Source organism: Schistocerca piceifrons, chromosome 5 (assembly GCF_021461385.2).
Source record: "Schistocerca piceifrons isolate TAMUIC-IGC-003096 chromosome 5, iqSchPice1.1, whole genome shotgun sequence".
NCBI lineage: Eukaryota > Metazoa > Arthropoda > Insecta > Orthoptera > Acrididae > Schistocerca > Schistocerca piceifrons.
The window spans coordinates 475,229,130-475,253,965 of NC_060142.1; the positions used below are offsets into that span (position 1 = coordinate 475,229,130).

At 41.1% G+C, this 24,836-nt stretch overlaps 1 protein-coding gene across 2 annotated transcripts in view; it reads left to right on the top strand.

Moving 5' to 3' along the window:
- LOC124798288 (structural maintenance of chromosomes protein 6) overlaps nucleotides 1-24,836 on the top strand; it is a 218,138-nt gene that overhangs the window by 149,730 nt on the left and 43,572 nt on the right. For both annotated transcript variants that reach the window (XM_047261615.1, XM_047261614.1), the window contains 2 exons: nucleotides 8,443-8,611; nucleotides 20,537-20,650. In XM_047261615.1, coding sequence (XP_047117571.1) covers nucleotides 8,443-8,611; nucleotides 20,537-20,650 — 283 coding nt within the window. The remainder of the gene's footprint in view (nucleotides 1-8,442; nucleotides 8,612-20,536; nucleotides 20,651-24,836) is intronic.

Here is a 24,836-nt window from a genome sequence, read left to right on the forward strand (position 1 = left end):
ATAAAAATGGGGGTTCCTATTCAAAAAACACAGTTGATATCCATTTGACCTATGGCAGCGCCATCTAGTGGGCCAACCATAGTGCCATCTGGTTTCCCCCTTCAAGCTAGACGAGTTTCGTTCTTTGTAGTTTTTTCATTTGATGCTTATTTCGTGAGATATTTGGCCTGGTCACTATCAATGGACCACCCTGTAGATAGAGAGATGTTGAATGAACAACATTTGGCTGTCATGAGAGCCGTGCATGATGTCTTCAGTGACTACCATAGCAGAATATTCTCAAATGATCTTTCACAAAACCCAAAGTCATTCTGTTCGTATGTAAAGGCTGTTAGTGGCACCAAAGTTAGTGTCCACCCCATAGTGAATGAGACAGGAACTGAAATTGAGGGTAGCAAAGAAAAAGCTGAAATGCCTAGCTCTGTTTTCAAAGGTTCCTCTGCAAAGAGAACCCCAGTATAATTGCCCCAACTTAATCATCATACCACTGAAAAGATGAACAAAAAAAATTTTTGTGTCAGTGGTGTTGAGGAACATCTGAAATTGTTAAAATTGAATAAAGCTTCAGGGTCTATTGGAATCCCTCTCAGATTCTGTATTGAATTTGTGGCTGAGGTAGAGCCTCTTCTTTCTCCTAACTATTGAAGATTCCTCAAACAAAAAACCATGCCCAGTTCTTTGAAAGAAACACAGGTCACAAATGTCTACAAGGATAGTAGAAGTGATCCAAAAAAATATTGTCCAATATCCTTGACATCAATTTGTTGTAGAATGTTAGAACATATTCTGAGCTCAAGCATAATGAGGTACCTTGACCAGAATGACCTCCTCATTGCCAACCAGGATGAATTCTGAAAACATCAATCATGTGAAACCCAACTCTCAATTTTCTAAAATGATGTACTGAAAGCTTTGGATCAAGGCAATCAGGTAGACATAAATGCAGTACTTCTTCGTTTCTGAAAAGCATTTAACTCATTACCACGCCTATGCTTACTGTCAAAAGTACAATCACATGAGGTATCAAGTGAAATCTGGATTGAGACTTTTTGGTAGGAAGGACGCAGCAAGTTATCTTGGATGAAGAGTCATCATCAGAAGTAGAAGTAACTTTAGGTGTGCCCCAGGGAACTCTGTTGGGACCTTTGCTGTTCGTGTTGTACATCAGTGACCTTGCAGACAATATTACTAGTAACCTCAAGCTTTTTGCAGATGATGCAGTAACTATAATGAAGTACTATCTGAAAGAAACTGCATAAATATTGAGTCAGATCTTGATAAGATTGGCAATTGGCTTTAAATGTTCAGAAATGTAAAATTGTGCACTTCACAAAATGAAAAAAACATACACTCCTGGAAATTGAAATAAGAACACCGTGAATTCATTGTCCCAGGAAGGGGAAACTTTATTGACACATTCCTGGGGTCAGATACATCACATGATCACACTGACAGAACCACAGGCACATAGACACAGGCAACAAAGCATGCACAATGTCGGCACTAGTACAGTGTACATCCACCTTTCGCAGCAATGCAGGCTGCTATTCTCCCATGGAAACGATCGTAGAGATGCTGGATATAGTCCTGTGGAACGGCTTGCCATGCCATTTCCACCTGGCGCCTCAGTTGGACCAGCGTTCGTGCTGGACGTGCAGACCGCGTGAGACGACGCTTCATCCAATCCCTAACATGCTCAATGGGGGACAGATCCGGAGATCTTGCTGGCCAGGGTAGTTGACTTACACCTTCTAGAGCACGGTGGGTGGCACGGGATACATGCGGACGTGCATTGTCCTGTTGGAACAGCAAGTACCCTTGCAGGTCTAGGAATGGTAGAACGATGGGTTCGATGACGGTTTGGATGTACCGTGCACTATTCAGTGTCCCCTCGACGATCACCAGTGGTGTACGGCCAGTGTAGGAGATCGCTCCCCACACCATGATGCCGGGTGTTGGCCCTGTGTGCCTCGGTCGTATGCAGTCCTGATTGTGGCGCTCACCTGCACGGCGCCAAACACGCATACGACCATCATTGGCACCAAGGCAGAAGCGACTCTCATCGCTGAAGACGACACGTCTCCATTCGTCCCTCCATTCACGCCTGTCACGACACCACTGGAGGCGGGCTGCACGATGTTGGGGCGTGAGCGGAAGACGGCCTAACGGTGTGCGGGACCGTAGCCCAGCTTCATGGAGACGGTTGCGAATGGTCCTCGCCGATACCCCAGGAGCAACAGTGTCCCTAATTTGCTGGGAAGTGGCGGTGCGGTCCCCTACGGCACTGCGTAGGATCCTACGGTCTTGGCGTGCATCCGTGCGTCGCTGCGGTCCGGTCCCAGGTCGACGGGCACGTGCACCTTCCGCCGACCACTGGCGACAACATCGATGTACTGTGGAGACCTCACGCCCCACGTGTTGAGCAATTCGGCGGTACGTCCACCCGGCCTCCCGCATGCCCACTATACGCCCTCGCTCAAAGTCCGTCAACTGCACATACGGTTCACGTCCACGCTGTCGCGGCATGCTACCAGTGTTAATGACTGCGATGGAGCTCCGTATGCCACGGCAAACTGGCTGACACTGACGGCGGCGGTGCACAAATGCTGCGCAGCTAGCGCCATTCGACGGCCAACACCGCGGTTCCTGGTGTGTCCGCTGTGCCGTGCGTGTGATCATTGCTTGTACAGCCCTCTCGCAGTGTCCGGAGCAAGTATGGTGGGTCTGACACACCGGTGTCAATGTGTTCTTTTTTCCATTTCCAGGAGTGTAGTTTCTTATGACTATAATATCAATGAGTCACAGTTGGAATCAGCCAGCTCATACAAATACCTGGGTATAACACTTTGTAGGGATATGAAATGCAATCATCGTATAGACATAACCAAACAAAAGAAAATTCAGGATGGAATAATGACAATTATGGAAAGGATAGTTGCTGCTCGGCATATAGCGGAGATGCTGAGTCATGCGCTACAAAAAGACTGTCAGACAAGTAAGCTTCCAGCCAAAAGGCCTTCATCAGAATTAGACAACACAAATTCACACACTCATGCAAATACAACTCACCCACACATGACCACAGTTCCTCACTGCTGAGACAGTCTGGCCTCTGCAGCCAGAGATTGTGATCATGTGTGAGTGAGTTGTGTTTGCGTGAATGTATGTTGTCTCATCCTGATGAAGGCCTTTTCAGTCGGAAGATTACTTGTTTGACAGTCATTCTGTTGTGCCTATCTGCGACTCAGCAGCTGTGCTATATGGTGAGTAGGAACTATCCTTTTCGCAATATTGTAATGATCACATGGGTAAAGCAGGTGGTAGACTTCAGTTTATTGGTAGAATACTGGGGAAGTGCAATCAGCCTTCAAAGGAGATTGCTTATAAAATACTTGTGCAAGCAGTTCTAGAATATTGCTCAAGTACGTGGGACCTGTTCCAAATAGGACTAACAGGGATATTGAACGTATACATAAAAGGGCAGCATGAATGATCACAGGTTTACGAACTTTTTAAGAATTTCCAGCATGCTGGAATAGCTGTGGATCAGCAACTTCTGTTAATCAGTAGAATGAAAAACCAGTCCAAAGTTGCAAATTATACTTTTTTTTACTCGAAGACTAGTTTCAGGCCAAGACCCATTTCCAAATCATCGTCACATAGTAAAAGTAAAATTTGCAACTTCGGACTGGTTTTTCATTCTGCTGATCACAGGTTTGTTTGATCCATGGGAGAACTGAACTGGAAAACTCTTGAAGATAGATGTATACTACCCCAAGAAAGTGTATTAACAAAGTTTCAACAATCAGCTTTAAATGTTTACTTTAGGAATATATTACAATCCCTACGTACCACTCATCTAGGGATTGTGAAGATAAGATTAGAACAATTATAACACTCACAGAGGTGTTCAGTCAGTCATTCCTCCTGCACTGCATATGTGAATGAAACAGGAAGTAACCTAATAACTGGTAGAATGATATGTACCCTTTAGTCACACACCTCACGGTGGTTTGCAGAGTGTAAATGCAGATTGTCACTCAGAAATAAAATCAATGTGAAGTGGAGGGAAGATAGAGTGAAATGGCAATAACAAAAATGTGAAGAAATCGAAAAGCAGTTAATGGTCATAAGGGCAAATTAAGCATGTAGAAAAGTGAAAGTTGTTACATCTTTATGGGATATCAACGTAGGAAGGTGGGTGGCCAGGAGTAGCGAAGCAGCATACTGTCACTGTTATAGGTCTGGATGAGAGCAAGTAATTAATGTGCACAAATAGTCTGCAAATGTATATTTACTCAACTTTGATCAAATCAGGAGTACAGTCCATAAACATAGTCTAGTATGCGCAGCAATAGATGTCAAAACTTGGCACACAATAGGAACACCAAGACACTACGTAGTTTGCTCTCTAGCTCACAACAAACCAGCCCTGTATCCAGTCTACAGAGGTTGTCCTTGTTGGCAGCCAGTGGAGGCAAGTCCAACAGGCACACATCATTGCCTGCATTGTTGTCCTGTGTGACAGCTATCGGCATCCGTTGAAATCTCTTAACGTGCTACCAGTTGTTACCAGATACCGGCTCCAGTGGCATCGATGGCAGTGACTCCACACAAGTAAAATTGATAAAATTAAAAGTAAGGGCATCAACATTAGGAGTGCAAAAGAAATTCCACTCTGAAATGGATAAGAGAGAGGAGATTGGTGGAAAGAGTAAACTGATAGCTTTTGTGTAGAGGATCCAGCATTAGTGTAGTCTGACAGAGCTTTGGAAGACTTGTAAACAAAAGAGACAGAAGAGATAGATAACATTCTGTCACAATTTCTAAAATCATTGTGGTTTAAGTGACAACTAAAAGATTAATCAAGTCTTTGTAAGGAATTTACAGAGTTTGGCAGAAAAATGTATAGACTCTTAGTCGAGCTCTGCCGAGATATCAATATTGTCATTCAATTTGAGTTACAAGTGTGTTGTAGTATTGCCTTTGGCTCAACAGATGTTAGTACTTTCATCTCGGTATTGTGAAAACAAGATGGCTTTGAGCTCGCTTTTCATTTGAGCAACGAAAATCTATTGTGAAGTGGTTTTTCAAGTTCGATAATGCCGTTGAAGTGCAACGTCTGTGGAGGTGGGAGTTTGAAACAGAACAGCCAGCCCACCTAACAATTAAATGTATCATTGACAAGTTTGAATTGCATGGAAAAATGTGTGATATTCACAAAGGAAGAGCAGGAAGATATCATACAGCTACAGGTCCTGCTTCATCGACTCTCGCGTTGGAAACTTTTGTTCATTCTCCACAGAAGTCTGCTATGCAATGTGCACATAAAGTGGGGGTTAGCAGTTCAAGTGTATGAAGAATTCTAAAAGCTGCAAAGTGGAAAGTTTACATTCCGCGATTACTGCACATGATTAATGATGATGATCCTGATCGCCGAATGCAATTTTGTGAGTGGCATCAGCAAATGGTAACTGGTGACGAACAATTTGTGACGAAGGTAGTGTGGAGTGATGAGGCACAATTTAAACTTAATGGAACCATAAATTGGCATAACAGTGTGAACTGGGCACCGGAAAATCTGCGTATTTATGTGGATAAAGTGGTCAATCTACCAGGAGTTCATGTGTGGTGTGTACTATAATCTAGGTGCTTAGTAGGGTCCTTTTTCTTTGATGCCGCTGTCGCTGGAGAAATGTACCTGGAAATGTGACACACATCAATTTTGCCAGGTATACGTGTGGTTTCTGGAGATGCTGGAGAGGTCTTCTACCAACAGGATTACCACCTAGCCGTATGAGCTTTCCTGGGTTACAATTTTCTGGGGTATTGGATTGGACGAAGAGGGCCCATTGAGTTCCCTCCACGGTCACCAGATCTAACACCTGTGGACTTATACCTGTGGGGAGCTGTGAAAGATAACATCTATTGAAGTAAGCCATGCACACTGGAGGAAATTTGCCAGGAGATTACAGCGACATGTGCAGCGATCTCCACTATAATATTGACTGACATAGTTTTGTCGACAGCTCGTCATTCTTTTACATGTATAGCTGCCAACAGTGAACATTTTGAACATTAAAACTAACCATGTGCTAAACTGAAGATTGTACAACATGTGTGATCCATTATTAAATGTAAAATAAGCACATAAGCTATACTTTTCTTTCCTTAAAGTGTGTATAACGGACTCTGTCCGAACCAATGGAGTTTCAGAATATCATCATCCCACAATCAAAAGGCAGATAAATGGGAGAAGTATAACATAATCTGCTTTACAGTTTGTGCATCCACGTTGCTGACAAGAATAACATTTAGAAGAATGGAAAAGAAAATGGATGATGTGTTAGTTATCAATTTGACTTTAGAAAGAGGTAAAGGCACCAAACAGGCAATTCTGACAGTGCTCTTGATAGGGTGTGTAGATCTAAAAAATGAATCGGACAACATAAAATAGTTCAAGATGTTTGAAATTATCAGAATAATGGGCATAACCTGTAGGGAAGTGTGAGTAATATACAATAAGTACTAGAATTGAGAGAGAACAATAAGAATTAAAGAAGAAGAGAGAAATGCTTGGATTAGAAAGGAGATAAAGAATGGTTCAGCCTTTTTCTCCTCTGTTGTCCAACCTGTGCTTTGAAGAAATAATGGCAGAAATAAAAGAAAGATTAAGGAGCAAGATTAAAATTCAGGGTGAAAGGGTATGAGTGATGAGATTTGCTATAAACATTGCCACCCTCAGTTAAAGTGGGGAAGAATTATAGGGTCTGTTGAATGAAACAGACAGAATACAGAAAATGGTCTGAAAGTAAATTAAAGAAAGACTAAAGTAACAGGGAGTTGCAGAAATGAGATGAATGATAAACTTAAAATCAAAACTGGGGACAAGTAGCAGATGAAATAAAGGAATTATACTAGCTTGGAAGCAAAACAATATGTGATGGAGAAAGCCAGGAGGATATAAGAAGCTGACTAGCAAAGACAAGGGGGGCATTTCTGCTGAAAATAAAGTATACTAATATCAAATGTAGGACTAAATTTGAGTAAGAAATTTCTGAAAATATACATTCTTTCAGTTCCATTTTGTGCTGCAGTATAGTAGAAGAGGAAGCTGACGTCCATTTATGTATGATTAACAGAGATACAGTGTACCAATTAGCGAGGTGTCGAATCTGCAGTGGCATTTCAGACAATGTTCTTGTAATGAAATCAAGACCAAATAACAATGTAATGAGAAGAAATAGTTGCTACCACCCCATGACTGGAAACTTAACCCTGGGAATCCCCAAATGGAAAGTGACCACTTACAGCAGAGCTGGCAGCTTAATGCCAGCCATCATGTAAACTCATTAATAGTCATACACATAATGCAACCCCATAAAAGATGTACATTAAGAATAAACATTCTAATATTATAGCCTTTTCTTGAGAAAATCCTCTAGATGGGTGATGCACCCATGTGGTAGATTTTCTTGTGACAGGAGTACTGGAAAGCATCTCTGTGTGAGTCTTCACAGGTGTACCGACTTAGCAACTAATACCAACTTTTTGGAAGCCAGGATGTATGGGCCATCCCATCCTCCCAAAAATTTTTCCTGTAGCCAGTATTACACTAGGACATCTGCCAAGTGCTGATGCATGGGAAACTTCTTAAATGCACAAGAAGTAACATTAACAATTATGAAAAAGATAGATTGCTACTCACTGTAAAGATGAATGTTGAGTTGCAGACAGGCACAACGAAAAGACTGTTACACACTAAGCTATCAGCAAAACCCTTCTTCAGAAAAGAAAAGAAAAGAAATGACACACATTCACACACAATTGTTGATATTCCAAACAAGATTTTCCATTGTTTAACAAGTAACATTGCCACATGAGTTACGTTTCTTCCACAGCATACTGTGTTTGTCAGAAGAATGTCAATGTCACACACATTAAGCATCATGCAAATTATACAAACAGTTGCCTATTTTGCGTACAACATATGTGACCAAAAGAGTCAGAGATGGAAGGGGTTGGTACCAGATTCTACTGCTGTTCATATAACTGTGAAGTGAAGAATGAGAACTGATAGAAAGCATACAAAGAATGAGAAGAAATAGAACTGTTAATAAAAAATAGTGATATGTTCAGACCAGGCAGATAGTGAGAGTCAGTTCCATATATGTGGTTGCATCCTTTTTTATGTGTGTGTTCAGTTACTGTCTTGATGTGCCATTGTAATGGTGTACTTATACTTTCCTCCTCCCATCTACATCTACATGGATACTCTGCAAATCACATTTAAGTGCCTGACAGAGGCATGTGTTATGTAATATTTTTCCCCCAAAGTGAATGAAACTTCAGAACTAGTTTACTGGTTAAACAGTGTGTGATGTTTGACCTCTATAGAAGAAAATGTACAACTGTTAATTCCATAGTTACTTGTTTTTTCAGGTCTAGTCATGCAATTAATGATGAACTGACAAACATAAAAGAGTACATAAGAAATTTTGAGCAACAAGAGAAGAGTACCAAAGAAGAAATTGTTAAGGCATTGAATGAGAAGACAGCAAAATTTTCAGAAATAGATGTGAATGTTTCCAGATTAGAAAAGGCATTTGAGGTAATGTTTACCAACCCTTTGTGTCTGTATGTGTGTGTGTGTGTGTGTGTGTGTGTGTGTGTGTGTGTGTGTGCACGTGTGCCCGTGTGCGCACGCGCCCACGCAAGTGCGTGCTGTCAAGCTTAGCATCCTTTCTGTGTGTGTTTCTCATCTCAGTGCCTCATATATTTGTTGCATTTGTGTGCACGCGCACTTGCTATCAAGCCTCTAGCATCCTTTCTCTGTGTGCCTCTGATGCTTAGTGCCTCATACATTTTCTGCGTTGTGATCTGTCGTCATTTACATGATTATGATTATAGTCCTAAAATGTCCTTATCATTTAACAGTTACATATGAAAAATTCAAAGAATTGTGAACTACAGTTATCAGCAACAACATTAAGCTTGTTGCAAAGTTCCTGCACTCAGATGGACTAAGTTATGATAAAGATATTATATTTAAATTACTGTATAATGATCTTTGTCGATTATTCCATTTCAGCAATAACTGGTAACATGTGCCACTACATAAACACCATTTGTTGTAACAGGGATAACATAAACGTGCACATGCGTATAAGCCAGGCAGAATGTCACAGCCAGTGGCAGTGCTGAATGGCCTAATGACTTACTGTTTCATCAGGTGACATACACCCTCTTCTATTGCCCTTTTACCATCAACTTTAGTAGCTTCTTTACGAGAGAAAGGTAAAACATTCTCAGTCTAGCACAGGGCATGAAATTTCTATTCTGAAGCCACTAGCCATTCTAACAACTTGGGTTGCTTCAACCCCTTCATCTGATTATGATAAAATAACCCCCCCCCCACCCGTCTTGTCTGACAAACTGTTCGAACAGTATCCTTGTACATAACACTATATCAAATTGTTTGATAGAATACAAAGGTTCAACATAGGCATTGCAAACGTAAATACATACTGATACCATAGTTTAGTGGTATAGCACTTCATGTTTGTATAATGTCATCTTTCTGCAGTCACTTATCAGTGGCAGCTCTTAGATCAGACTCAGAGATCAGATATCACCAGCATATCCTCCAGTGTGTCTTCAGCCGAGTCCTGTACGTAGATTCCCCCCCCCCCCCCCCCCTCCCCTATTGTGACAGCTGAAACCTCTCTCACATGAAACAATAGTTTGTATGTGCTCATTCTGCTAATAGAACATCCACTTTCTCATCAAAGAGTGTTGGATTCAAGTAACCAAAGAGCTTTTTTTTATTTCTTCATTTCCAAATTGAAGAATTTTATCTTTGTGAGGGCAGCTCAAGATGTCAAAAACATGCAGAGAGGTAATATCATCTGACGAGACAGCCTTTCTGTCATTTGCACCTTTGCATTTTTTATTAAGTTACCTGTTACAGTTTGGTACTATTGCTCCCCAGTTTGAATGTTTGTCAGCTGGATGTCATTAATTTTTCCTGAAATGAATACCTGGTTCAAAAACCTTTGTTCACTTGGTCCAGCAGTATACTGCAGGTCCTCCAAAACTGAGACGCAGCATGCAGCTTTTATCAGGAATGAAATGAGGAGTTCCTCATTATCTAGTGACACACTTAATAGATTCAATTTCCAGTAGAAGTCCCAACAGGAAGTAGAGAAGCCTAACAAATTTAAATTGCTTTAGACTTTTCAGGAAATCCTTAGTTTTAGCAGTGTCATCATCATTTCCATAGCCTGCGTGTTCAAGGTGGGTCACAACAGCTTTCCGTAGTTCGAGAGAGCTTGAATTACACTCTCTGTGTTGACTAACCAGCTGACACTGTAGATATCACTGAATTTACAAAAAAATTCTCCTAGAACTTGTGCGGTTTCTCTCAACATCTGAAGTCTTTTTTGTTGATTCATAGTAGAATTTGAAAATATTTCTAACCACAGAGTTAAATGTTTTGAGATGTTCACAGGCATTCAACATATCTTACTGCAAGTGGTGTGTGAGACAGTGAATACTTCCCAGTTTCGTGTAAAGAACTTTCATTTCCACAGCTAATCCTGATTTGTGCCCAACTATATTTGCAGCGCTATCAGTACCTAAGCTTATAATATAACATTTTCTTTGTATTCACTTGGGTGTATGATCATATCTAAATAATCTGTTAAAGCTGTGAAATAACCAGAGGAAGTGGAGACTGGTACCTCTGTTACACTTAAAATGTCCTCCTTGTTATGGCTATGATTTGCATCCATGCTTGTAATGTACACATTTGCGTGATCGATCAGTGGATCCATCAGTTAGAAGGCTGAGGTATTTACAGTTCTTTAAATTGTGTATGAGAACCTGCTTCTGTCTATCCGCTATAAAATGAATAAATTCTTTGCACTACACAGTCACATTTAATTTTCCTGCCAAACACAGAAGGTGCACAGTCTTTAAAATGGCTTCTCATGCCTATGTAAGGTGGTAGGAAAACATTTGACTATTCATTTTTTAATGCATCTGGCCATTGATGATTCTGTGGAACATTTGATTGCCTTTACATAAGCAACATTTTCATGGTGCTCTTTATTCTGAGTATGCAGAACAAAGGACTTTTTTATGCAGAAAACGTTTTTACCAACTGCTGGTCCACATTACTAGTTTACATGTGTGCATAAAATTTGCAAGATGCAAGCTTTTGTTGTATCATCATACAGTAGCCACTCAAAATGGCTTGACCAGTTTTTATTACATTTCCTTTTATTTTGGAATGCTGGTACGGCATTATTGCCTTTCCTTTTAGCAGAGCAGAAAGATGATAGAAGCTGAACACTATTGCTATTGGCTGATTCTGTCTGACAAACTTCAATTTGTTTTTCGTGCACCCAGGGAACATTCACATTGTCCTTCGCACTTTGTCACCAGCTACACTCGCTTCATGACTGTGTTTGTTTCCTCTTTTCCATGGTAATAACTACTTCTTCTTCACAAAGTTAGATACAATATATGTTTAGTTAGAAAACAATATAGGTAACCATAAAACCTGAATACCGGTGGATACAGCCATATCAACAAAGCACTACCATACCATATGTTACTGCCTTTTTTAATGTATGGCGCTGCTCCCTTGTTTCATTAACCAGGAAATTCTAATTGCTGCGCCTGTCATAAGTATATATACACTACTGTAGTACATGAGATGTGCATGAGTTTGTGTTGTCTGCACAATTCTGAACCTAGCCGTAGGGTGTTTAGAAAATAAAATAGAATTTTCATGTAAGCCTGCGACGACTGTTGCCAATTTTCGGGTCGACCGTAAATTTTGCACCATGGTGTAGCACAAAAGGGTCATTCATACGTCTGAAATTTTATTTCTGTTATAAGGTTTGCACCTTAATCTACTGAGTTGTTATGTGTAGCTGGAATTTTAAAGTAGGAATGTATGGTTTGTTTAAATGGAAAATTGGAATATTGACTTTTGGGCAGTCTATCACTGTTGGGAATTAATCTGGAGTTGGTGGATGTAATCCAAAGATTTTACATAGACTGTTCGCAATAATTGATCTTTTCAAATATTTTATTCATGAGTTGAGGTGTTGCATGTTAGCATCATGTATTCAGATGTACTTAAATAAAATTTAAATAACTTTTTGAGAACAGTTGATAAAAAGCATATTAATTAAAATGTGGTCTTACTTCCCATGGTGATGAACCTCAAAACCTTACCCATTTGTTACTGATTTTATCTCTCATTTAGGATTGTTAAAAAACATTTTGTGTCATGTTCAGTTTAACAGTTTTTTTAACGACGGAAGATGTTTTGGATGAGGCGTATTTTATGACAATGCTTGGCCGCAACAGTGTGACCATCAGCATTGCTGCAGTGTGGCTGCAATAGATCACAATTTTGTGGTATGGCTGGACGATATTGCTGATGCAGGTAGTTGCCAAGAGGTTGCTGGTCTTGTCCACCAAGGGTGGAGAATATTTCATATTGCGGGGCAATATCTGTCCTGCTCCTTGCCTGTAAATGCTTCTCCCTCGCTCTTACCTTTGCTTCCTCCTCATCTCACTAACAGCACTACCGTCCGTGTCTGAGCAAAAATAATATTGTTTTGCTTTTGTTCGAAAGTTTGTGTGCCTGCACATAGCCATGTGTTTAATAGTTGTTTGTTGTGTGCAGCAATGGAGAAGTGGAAAAACCAGAGAGCAATGAATTTTGTAAATGTGATTCACCTACAAACAGAGCTATGCGATGTCAAAAGTAATATATACAAAAATTGCATCTGAAAAAACAATTGACAATCTGTTGCAGGTGAACTTGGAGTGAAGAGTGGAAGTGCAGGTGACTTTTCACCCACACGATTTGCATTTGATGGCATGAGTTTCATACTGTCTTGAGACATACCAGAAGCAGGAATTGATAGTGTAAACAGTGGTGTGTGCTGGTGAACAAAAATTGTCCTCTTATTGATAATTTCCCATAGAAAAATCTTTCAGTCCTTCCAAATCATTGCATACATCTGGTACCATGAGGCTTATTGAAGAATAATGAACTTTAAAGGAAGACATTAAACTTCTGTATGAATTACCAGTAGCTAAAAACTGGGTGATCACCAGTCAAGTTGTAACTGGTATACGCTCTTTTGTATTTGCATCGGTTTTAGCATTTCTCAGACCAATTGCTTATATGAAATACTGGAAATTTTATGATTCTTCAGTTTCTCCCAGCGTATTTCTTGCTGGAACAGTCCACGGGTGTACCGCCGGTCCATAGTGTCCAACGAGCACAATATTTCAGCGATCAGACATGTCGCCATCATCAGGTGTGCTGACGAACTGAGCTCTTGAGCGTGGGTGGCCGTCTTAAGTCCACTCCCCTCACGAGGCGTTCTCTCCGTGGTCCGCACCCATGCATCAGCGGTCGTTGAGACGCTGGCGTCGGCGTCTGTGGTGGCGTCGGTGTAATTGCCTTATCTGTCCTAGTCACACATTCGTTTCCTTTGCTGAACGTCTTTTTAATTAGACTCAATGCTGGTTCCCATGCCGTGCTGAGGTTGTAGCCGCAATCTTGGTTGATGAGTCCGTCCCAAGTACAAATTTCGATAGCCTCCCTAACAACGCAGTCCCAGTATTTAGATATCTGTGCCAAGACCGTGGTATGTTGGTAGTCCATTTCGTGATTTTCAAGCAAACAGTGCTCTGCGACCACTGACTTGTTGGGGTACCAAAGTCGAGTGTGCCTCTGATGTTCTCGGCAACGATCTTCAATGGTGCGCGCTGTCTGTCCCATATAAGTCTTCCCACATTGACACGGAATTCGGTATATGCCGGCCTTCCGCAAACCGAGATCGTCTTTGACACTTCCCAATAATGCTCGTATTGTATTTGGTGAGCAAAAGACAGTTCCTACTCAGTTTTTCCTCAATATTCGTCCTATTTTCCCCGATAGTGCACCAGTATACGGTATATAGGCAGTGGCTATCTCTTTCTCCGTGACTTCTTCCATCTCCACACACTGTACTGTAGAGGTGGGGCGGATAGCGAGTCTGATCTGCCATTCCAAGTACCCGTTTTTCCAGAATACAATCTTGAGGTGTTCCAGCTCTTGGAGCAGACTCTCTGCGTCAGAGATGGTGTGCGCACTGTGCACCAGTGTTTTTAGCACCCCATTCCTCTGCTCAGGGTGGTGGCAGTTATCTGCATGCAAATACAGGTTGGTGTGCATTTTCTTCCTGAAACCCATGGCCCAGGGTGCCATCCGCTCTTCTTCTGACCATTACGTCCAGGAATGGTAATCCTCCTCCTGCTTCGGTCTCCATAGTGAATTTTACGTTCGGATGTGTGGAGTTTAGATGTGTAAGGAAGTCTAGGAGCTTGTCCCTTCCATAGGACCAGATCATGAATGTGTCATCCGCATAACGTAGAAAACAAACGGGTAATCGGAATGACAGATCAGATGCGCTCTCCACCCCACCTCTACAGTACAGTGCGTGGAGATGGAAGAAGTCAGGGAGAGAGAGATAGCCACTGCCTATATACCGTATACTGGAGCACTATCAGAGAAACTAGGACGAATATTGAGGAAACACCGAATAGGAACTGTCTTTTACCCACCAAATAAAACATGAGCATTATTGGGAAGTGTCAAAGACAATCTCGGTTTGTGGAAGGCCGGTGTATACCAGATTCTGTGTCAATGTGGGAAGATTTATATTGGACAGACAATGCGCACCATCGAAGATCGTTGCTGAGAACATCAGAGGCACACTCGACTTTGGTACCCCAACAAGTCGACGGTCACAGAGCACTGTTTGTTTGAAAATCACGAAATGGACTACCAACATACCAGGGTCTTGGCACAGACATCTAAACACTGGGACAGCGTCATTAGAGAGGCTATCAAAATTTGTTCCAGGGGGGACTCAGCAACCGAGATTGTGGCTACAACCTCAGCAGTGCATGGGAACCAGCATTGAGTCTAATTAAAAAGATACTCAGCAAAGGAAACGAACGGGCAACTAGGATGGATGAGGCAATTGCACCGACGCCACCACAGACGCCGACGACAGCATCTCAACAACTGCTGACTTGTGGGCACGGACCGCGGAGAGAATGCCTTGCGAGGGGGGAGGGGATTTAAGACGGCCACCCACACTCAGGAGCTCAGTTCGTCAGAGCACCTGACGATGGCGACATGTCTGATTGCCGAAATATTGTGGCCGTTGGACACTGTGGACCGGCAGTACACCTGTGAACTGGAAATTTTGTTGAATAAAAAAGGATGCAACCACAAAGCCCAATTACCCTTCTTCTTTCTAAATTGATTTCTTTTTTGAAAATATAAAATAATTGCATAGATCAAAAACCTACTCATAAAGTGGCGGCAGGAGAAAACACATATAAAGGTACTGACATTTTCAAGCTTTCTGAGCAAGTGCCTCTTTCTTCTGTCAAAAGGGTTTAAGAGTATGGAAGAGAGGTGAAGGAAAAGGACTGCTGGGTTTTAGGAAATGGAGAGAGTTTGAAAAAATTGCCCCGATTAGGGCAGATTACCAGACGGGATGAGAAGGAAGGAGATGGTAAACACGTGGAAGGCAGGAAGTTAAAAAACACAGTATGGAAAGGAGAGTTAAAAAACACAAAAGCTTAAAAAATATTGAGGTAATGTGGAAATCGAATATGAGGCCATGGTGGTAGAAGACAAATGCAGCAAAAATGATGCGCAGACCCAACAGTCACAAAAAAGAAGAGAAGAAACTATTTATATTTTGACAAAGCTAACATCATAGTATCACAAAAAATTTGGTTTTGACCAATTTGACCAGTTGATCGGTCATTAAAGCTTAGTTTTCTGAGTTGAGAGATTCGCTTATCTCAAACTCTTTCAGGGTTAATTCTTTCCCATTAGGTGCTACATGTAGGATTTGGGGAGACTTGAGCATGCTTTCACAATGGCCATAAGCGCTAATATGTTCAGAGAAAGAAGAGTTATTCTTTACAGTGCCCTTTTTGCAAGAAAGTGCTCCTGAAACCATATTTTAACATCACTTGTTTGTCCAAAATATGTCTCTGATATTAGCTATCCCATTGATTAGTGCTAGATAGGTTTGCAAATAAACTGTGATGTTACGAGATTAGTCATTACTAATTACAGATTATCTGAAGACGTGCTAACTGTGCAAAACTTGTCGTTAATAATAAAACACTTGTGACAGAGACTGTTTTCTGCTTTTGATACTTTAAAGTAATAATTTTGTTTGTATGTGTAAAATTGCTGTTCTTGATTGTAGGAATTCTTGATATTGCTTCCCTTACAATGAGACTCTTTGAAACAACATATGCAGGTGTGTAGGTTAGGGTCCCAGGTATTATCACAGCCTGCAGTCCTTTACCCTGTGGGCACCCATTCACGAGTAATAAAAAAATTAATATCTGTGATCCACTACATCACTAAAGCTCAATAACAATACCAGTTATTACCACAGTGTTAGTTTTGCTACTGGCTCCTTTTAATTTCAGTTGTGTATGAGAACTAGTGGGCTTAGAAGCAACAAATGCCATTATTCAGCATGAAACTATCAATCAGCTGCTCAAAATTTGAAGTGCTCCCTGGGCACATGCAATATTATGCTGTGAAGAACTAGTGATTCTTTGGGACCTGTGCTAGTAGTTGTAGGCACCATGACAGCTGTGGAATAAGGGAACATTATTGCAGATCATTTGCGTCCCTTCATACTTGATATATTCCCCCACTGCAGCAATGTCTTTCAGCTTGAAAACTGTCCATGTCACAAGGCCAGAGTCACACTACAGTGATTTGAGGAGCATGATAAGTGAATTCACGTTAATGTCGTGGCCACAAAATTTGCCTGATCTGAACCTGAGGGAACATATCTAGGATGCTATCAGCACAAGCTCCATGCCCAGAAACAACTGGCCCCTAACTAACAGGAATTATGTGACCTGTGCATAATCATCCAGTGCTACATACCTCTGAAAACTACCAAGGACTTGTTGAATTCATGACATGCAGAACCACTGTTTTCTTGCATTCTGTAGTGGACCAACACACTGTTAAACACATGGCATAATGTTTTGGCTCATCATTGTCTTTTATGCCATTTATTTGAATGCTACTCAGTAATATTTCATATAAAATATTTTTTGCAGAGCAAGCAATACATTTGTAAGTCTGCTAACACATACCTTTATTATTAAGCTACAGACTATAAAACTAAGCTTGCCCTTTTGTCACATGATATCCTGCGGACCATGGATGAAGAGCAACAAGCACATTCTGTATTCCTAGCTTTCTGAAAAACGTGCAACATGGTGCCTCATTGCAGACTGTTAACGGAGGTCCAACCGTACCAGATAGATTTCCAGATATGTGAGTGGCTTGGAGGCTTCTTAGGTAATAGAGTCCTGTATGTTGTCCTCAAGGGCAAGTTTTCATCAGAGACAAAGGTATTGTCAGGAGTGCCCCAAGGGTGTGTGATAGGATCCCTCTTGTTCTCTATAAAGGTGAATGCTCTGTCAGATAGTGTGAACTGCAGTGTACAACTGTTTGCTGATGATGCTGTAGTATATGAAAGTATCACCATTGAGTGAATGTGGAAAAATATAAGATAACTTAGGCAGAATTCGTATTTGGTGTGATGAATGGCGGCTTGCTCTAGCTATACAAAATTTAAGTTAATTCAGATGTGTACCAAAAACAATCTTGTAATGTTTGAATACAGTACTAGTGGTGTGCTGCTTGATGCAGTGAACAGGACAGAAGTGGGAAATACAAAAGTGTGACCGGTTTATAGGGAGAATTTTAGGAACATTTGGCTCATCTATGAAAAGGACCGTGTGCAGGACAGTAGTGGGAACCTTTCTTGAGTAGTATTTGAGTGTTTGGGATTCCCACCAAGCCAGATTAAATGAAAATCTTGGAGCAGTTGTGAGGCGCGCTGCTAGATTTGTGTTACCATTAGGTTCAATAGAATGTGAGCATTGTGGATATACTTTGTGAATTCAAATGGGAATCACTGGAGGGAAGGTGACGTTCTTGTTGTGAAAAATTTAGAGAACCAGCATTTGCAGCTGACTGCAGAATGATTGTACTGCTGCCAACATACATTTTGCATGAGGACTGCAAAGACAACATGAGAAATTAGGGCTTGTACATAGACCATGTAGATAGTCATTTTTTTCTCATTCCATTTGCAAGACAAGTGGAACAGAAAAGGCAGTGACTAGTAGTGGTACAAGATATATGCCCCATCAAGCATTTTATGCTTACTTGCAGAGTATACAGAGTGAGTCACCTAACGTTACCGCTGGATATATTTCGTAAACCACATCAAATACTGACGAACCGATTCCATAGAACGAACGTGAGGAGAGGGGCTAGTGTAATTGTTTAATAAAAACCATACAAAAAATGCACGGAAGTATGTTTTTTAACACAAACCTACGTTTTTTAAATGTAACCCCATTAGTTTTGTTAGCACATCTGAACGTATAAAAAAATACGTAATCAGTGCCGTTTGTTGCATTGTAAAATGTTAATTACATCCGGAGATATTGTAACCTAAAGTTGACGCTTGAGTACCACTCCTCCGCTGTTCGATCATGTGTATCGGAGAGCACTGCAACATACATCGCGTTTCTGCAGAATGATCTGCCAACGTTGCTCGAAAATGTCCCACTGGAAACGCGTCGACGTATGTGGTATCAGCATGATGGTGCACCTGCACATTCCGCAATTAACACTAGGCTGACCCTTGACAGGGTGTTCGACGGGCGTTTCACAGGACGAGGAGGACGCATAAATTGGCCAGCCCGTTCTCCTGATCTTACACCTCTGGACTTCTTTTTTGGGGTACGTTAAAGGAGAATGTGTACCGTGATGTGCCTACAACCCCAGAGGATATGAAACAACGTATTGTGGCAGCCTGCGGCGACATTACACCAGATGTACTGCGGCATGTACGACATTCATTACGCCAGAGATTGCAATTGTGTGCAACAAATGATGGCCACCACATTGAACATCTATTGGCCTGAGATGCCGGGACACACACTATTCCACTCCGTAATTGAAAACGGAAACCACGTGTGTACGTGTACCTCACCCCTCACGGTAATGTACATGTGCGTCAGTAAAAAAAGACCAATAAAAAGGTGTTAGCATGTGGACGTAACGTGCTGTTCCAGTCTCTTCTGCACCTAAGGTCCATCACCGTTCCCTTTGGATCCCTACGTAATTCGGTGCTCTCCGATACACACGATTGAACAGCGGAGGAGTGGTACTCAAGCGTCAACTTTAGGTTACAATATCTCCGGATGTAATTAACATTTTACGATGCAACAAACGGCACTGATTACGTATTTGTTTATATGTTCAGATGTGCTAACAAAACTAACGGGGTTCCATTTAAAAAAACGTAGGTTTGTGTTAAAAAACATACCTCCGTGCACTTTTGTATGGTTTGTATTAAACAATTACACTAGCCCCTCTCCTCACGTTCAGTCTGTGGAATCGGTTCGTCAATATTTGATGTGGTTTACGAAATATATCCAGCGGTAACGTTAGGTGACTCACCCTGTATATAATGATGTAGAAATGCAATGTGACTGAAGGTGGACTTCATACCCCAGAACTTCATTTAATCATAAGGCACGGCACAGATTCACACAATGCGTAAAATTAAAGGAAGAGTGCATTTCTCAGTTACTTTTGTTTCAACATGTTGGTTCCTAATACAGCAACTTAAATGTTTTTCTTAGAATAATCCCGTCTTCCTAATACCAAATTACCTCTCTCGACCTCTGTTTTTGTAGTTTTTTGTGCTCTTCCATGCTTTTCTACTACAATGTTTCATTATTTTAAATATAAAATGGAAAATCCAGGATGGAATGTAACAATATTATGAAAAGGATAGTTGCTACTCACCATATAGCGGAGATGCTGAGTCACAGATAGGCACAAAGAAAAGACTGTCAGAAAGTGAGCTTTCAGCCAACAAGGCCTTCCTTGAAGATAGACATCACACAGACACACATGCTCATGCAAACACGACTCACACACATATGATCACAGTTTATGGTGGCTGAGGCCAGACCAGGAGGTCTTGCCTTAGCCGCCACAGACTGTGGTCACGTGTGTGTGTGTGTGTGTGTGTGTGTGTGTGTGTGTGTGTGTGTGTGTGTGTGTGCGCGCGCGCGCGTGTGCATGCGTGCGTGTGTGCGCGTGTTTGTGTGCATGCATGCATGTTTATATGCGTGTGCATGTGTGTGTGTGTGTGTGTGTGTGTGTGTGTGTGTGTTTCTATTGTTGACGAAGGCCTTGTTGACCAAATGCTCACTTCCTGACAGTCTTTTCGTTGTGCCTGTCTGTAAGTCAGCATCTGCACTACATGGTGATAACAATTATCCTTTTCATAATATTATTATTTTAAATAGTGTTTTTAATCATATTTATGTACTGTTTACTGAGATAGTATTTTATTTGTTCCAGAGGTTTCCAGCTATTATTGAATCTCGCAATTTCTTCCTAGACTGGCTGAAGAAGTACGTTATCATCAGAGTGCAGTGCTTTTTTTATGGGATTCTTCTCACACGGAAATATACTGTGAGTGTTCATTTGCTGCGCTGTACTTGTTTTGTTGTAAGCAGAGAAGACGAAAACCTGTTGTTGTGTTGATTATGGTTTAAAAACAGTGCAGAGAATTTTCATTGTTCAGATAATCTGTTATGCTACAATCCATTACTTATCATGTGTAAGCACTGAGGTCTGTTTCTCATTTCTGGCGATTCTGAATGTGCTTTACACCCTCCCACCCACCTCCCCCCCCTTTTTTCCACTTAACTTTCTACTGATAAGGATCGCTAATAAAAGAGACATAGTAATTATTATTCCGCAGTTGATGTTCATAAAAATTTGTTGTTTCAAGTTATGCGACAGTGAATGCCAAATGGTGGCTGCTGCTACTGCTGTTGGTAATGATCATCGGCAAACAATGAATTATTTAAGGTCTTGGTCACAAACTGATTTATTAACACATTTTGATATGTCATAGTCAGATATAGAATGAAGTACAAAAATGGCACATAAGGTACTGAGAATACAGCTCTCATATATGTGGAACCATGTGCAACATCCAGGGCATCATGAAGTAGGCAATGTGGCATCTAGCATTCAGTGCACCTGGCTCCACATGTTCCACTTTTGTATTGCTCATTTCTGTACTTCATTTTATGTCTTGATGATGATGTATCAAAACATATCATTAAATTAATTTGTGACCAAGACCCTCCACATTTCAGTGTAATGCCAATTCTGAATGGTTGTGTGCTCCATAGATGGAAGCATTTCTCTATCAAGTGAAGAATAAGGATGCTGTTTACATTACAAGGTTTTACATGATGTGAGTCATACCACACTCTTCTCAATAAATTATTTGCTTAAAAAATGTTAAATTTTTCAATGTTGGAAGTTCCTGGTTGGAAACAATAAATAAAAACAAGGAAACACAACCTCTCACGTGCATTCAATTGGTGCATGTCACAAAGACCCACATAACAGAAAATTCCATTAACTTTTGACAAAGTGTCATCATGACTCCGGGCTGTGTGTGTGAACTCCATGAGCTGCCCCCTCTTATTGATGATATACTAAACTTATAATCATCCAAAATGTCTATTAATCACCATCATTCTTTGCCTTTTTCCTGAAGGCACATTTTTTCTAAATAGCCCAAAAATAAAAAGTTTGTGTGATTACAGACACAGAATGGCTGGCCAATACTTACTTGCAGGAGGCAAAATTCTGCCACATACAAATGTAGGAGGAACAAGACCTATCTTAGTTTTCAGAGAAGTGAGAGTTCATTCCCCAGTAAAGAAAGAGGGGTAGGCTGAGAAAAGGTAGAAAGGAGAAGCAGATCACTCAATACCTCAATATGAGAGGGACTCATTTGTGGTGAAGACGAGAGGAGACTAATAGGAAGTGGGAAAGTTGCTTGTCAAAGATAGTACATTGGCAAGCACTGTGGCAGCATCTATAAAGATGATAGGACTAAGTGTCCACCCCCTGGTAGCTGAATGGTCAGCACGACAGAATGTCAATCCTAAGGGCCCGGGTCGATTCTTGGCTGGGTCAGAGATTTTCTCCACTCAGGGACCAAGTGGTGTGTTGTCCTAATCATCATCATTTCATCCCCATCGATGCGCAAGTCGCCGAAGTGGTATCAAATCGAAAGACTTGCACCCGGTGAATGGTCTACCTGACAGGAGGCCCTAGTCACATGACATTTACATTTTTATAGGACTAGGTGAGAAATAAAGAAACATTAGGATGACATGAAGTGAATAGTACAATTAAGTAGTAGGAGGCGAATGGAAAAGGATATGGGGATGGGAGAAAACCAAAAAGAGAGAAATGTAAGATCAAATGTTGTTGTTGCTGTGGTCTTCAGTCCTGAGACTGGTTTGATGCAGCTCTCCATGCTACTCTATCCTGTGAGCAAGCTTCTTCATCTCCCTGTACCTACTGCAACCTACATCCTTCTGAATCTGTTTAGTGTATTCATCTCTTGGTCTCCCTCTACGATTTTTACCCTCCACACTGCCCTCCAATACTAAATTGGTGATCCCTTGATGCCTCAGAATGTGCCCTACCAACCTATCCCTTCTTCTTGTCAAGTTGTGCCACAAATTTCTCTTCTCTCCAATTCTATTCAATACCTCCTCGTTAGTTATGTGAACTACCCATCTAATCTTCAGCATTCTTCTGTAGCACCACATTTCGAAAGCTTCTATTCTCTTCTTACCTAAACTATTTATCATCCATGTTTCACTTCCATACATGGCTACACTCCATACAAATACTTTCAGAAAGGACTTTCTGTCACTTAAATCTGTAATCGATGTTAACAAATTTCTCTTCTTCAGGAACGCTTTCCTTGCCATTGCCACTCTGCATTTTTTATCCTCTCTAATTCGACCATCATTAGTTATTTTGCTCCCCAAATAACAAAACTCATTTACTACTTTAAGCGTCTCATTTCCTAATCTAATTCCCACAGCATCACCCGACTTAACTTGACTACATTCCATTATACTTGTTTTGCTTTTGTTGATGTTCATCTTGTATCCTCCTTTCAAGACACTGTCCATTCCGTTCAGCTGCTCTTCCAGGTCCTTTGCTGTCTCTGACAGAATTACAGTGTCATCAGCGGACCTCAAAGTTTTTATTTCTTCTCCGTGGATTTTAATTCCTACTCCAAATTTTTCTTTTGTTTCCTTTACTGCTTGCTCAATATACAGATTGAATAACATCGGGGACAGGCTACAACCCTGTCTCACTCCCTTCCCAATCACGGCTTCTCTTTCATGCCCCTCAACTCTTTATAACTGTCATCTGGTTTCTGTACAAATTGTAAATAGCCTTTCGCACCCTGTATTTTATCCCTGCCACCTTCAGAATTTGAAAGAGAGTATTCCAGTCAACATTGTCAAAAGCTTTCTCTAAGTCAACAAATTCTAGAAACTTAGGTTTTCCTTTCGTTAATCTATTTTTTCTAAGATAAGTCATAGGGTCAGTACTGCCTCATGTATTCCAACATTTCTACAGAATCCAAACTGATCATCCCCGAGGTTGGCGTCTACCAGTTTTCCCATTCGTCTGTAAAGAATTCATGTTAGTATTTTGCAGCGGTGGCTTATTAAACTGATAGTTCGGTAATTTTCACATCTGTCAACACCTGCTTTCTTTGGAATTGGAATTATTATATTCTTGTTGAAGTCTGTGGGTATTTCGCCAGTCTCATACATCTTGCTCACTAGATGGTAGAGTTTTGTTAGGCCTGGCTCTCGCAAGGTTGTCAGTAGTTCTAATGGAATGTTGTCTACTCGTGGGGCCTTGTTTCGGCTTAGGTCTTTCAGTGCTCTGTCAAACTCTTCACGCAGTAGCATATCTCCTATTTCATCTTCGTCTTCATTCTCTTCCATTTCTGTAATATTGTCCTCAAGAACATTGCCCTTGTATAGACCCTCTATATACTCCTTCCACCTTTCTGCTTTCCCTTCTTTGCTTAGAACTGGGATTCCATCTGAGCTCTTGATACTCATGCAAGTGGTTCTCTTCTCTCCAAAGGTCTCTTTAATTTTCCTGTGGGCAGTATCTATCTTACCCCTAGTGATATGCGCCTCTACATCCTTACATTTGTTCTCTAGCCATCCCTGCTTAGCCATTTTGCACTTCCTGAACCATGTAGTATAGCAAAAAGAGTATCCACCAAAGAGGGGTACTGAGCATCCACAAGATGGACAGTTTAATGATTGCCATACGTATATGAAAAACTGTGCATTGAATCCTTGTTGACTGAATACAACTTGCTTGGTTTCACATGGTTCTCTGTCTTTGACCTGGTATTTATCAGTGGTGCGGCTGGAGTAAGTAAATGGTAATGGGTGTTTGTATGTGGCAGGTTTTAGAACACAGAATGATTGAAATGGTAGGAATCTTGGGTTATGGGTAATAGTCTAGGAATGTCATATGATTTGACAAGGATGTTACGAAGTCTGAGGGATGGAGGTAGGTGGGGGCAGATGATAGATGGCAGTCGTGGGTGGTATGGGAAGGATATAAGTGAAAAAGATCTCTTGAGAAACTTGCAGCCTAGGCAGAGTAGTGGACTGAGACATTTGAGGCCATGTGTAGTACTGGGTGACAAATGGGATGTTTCTGGGTGTTTTGAAGAGTGAGAGGAAAGTCTGGGAGAGCTTATTGCTAAGATGTTGTGGTATTTGGTGAT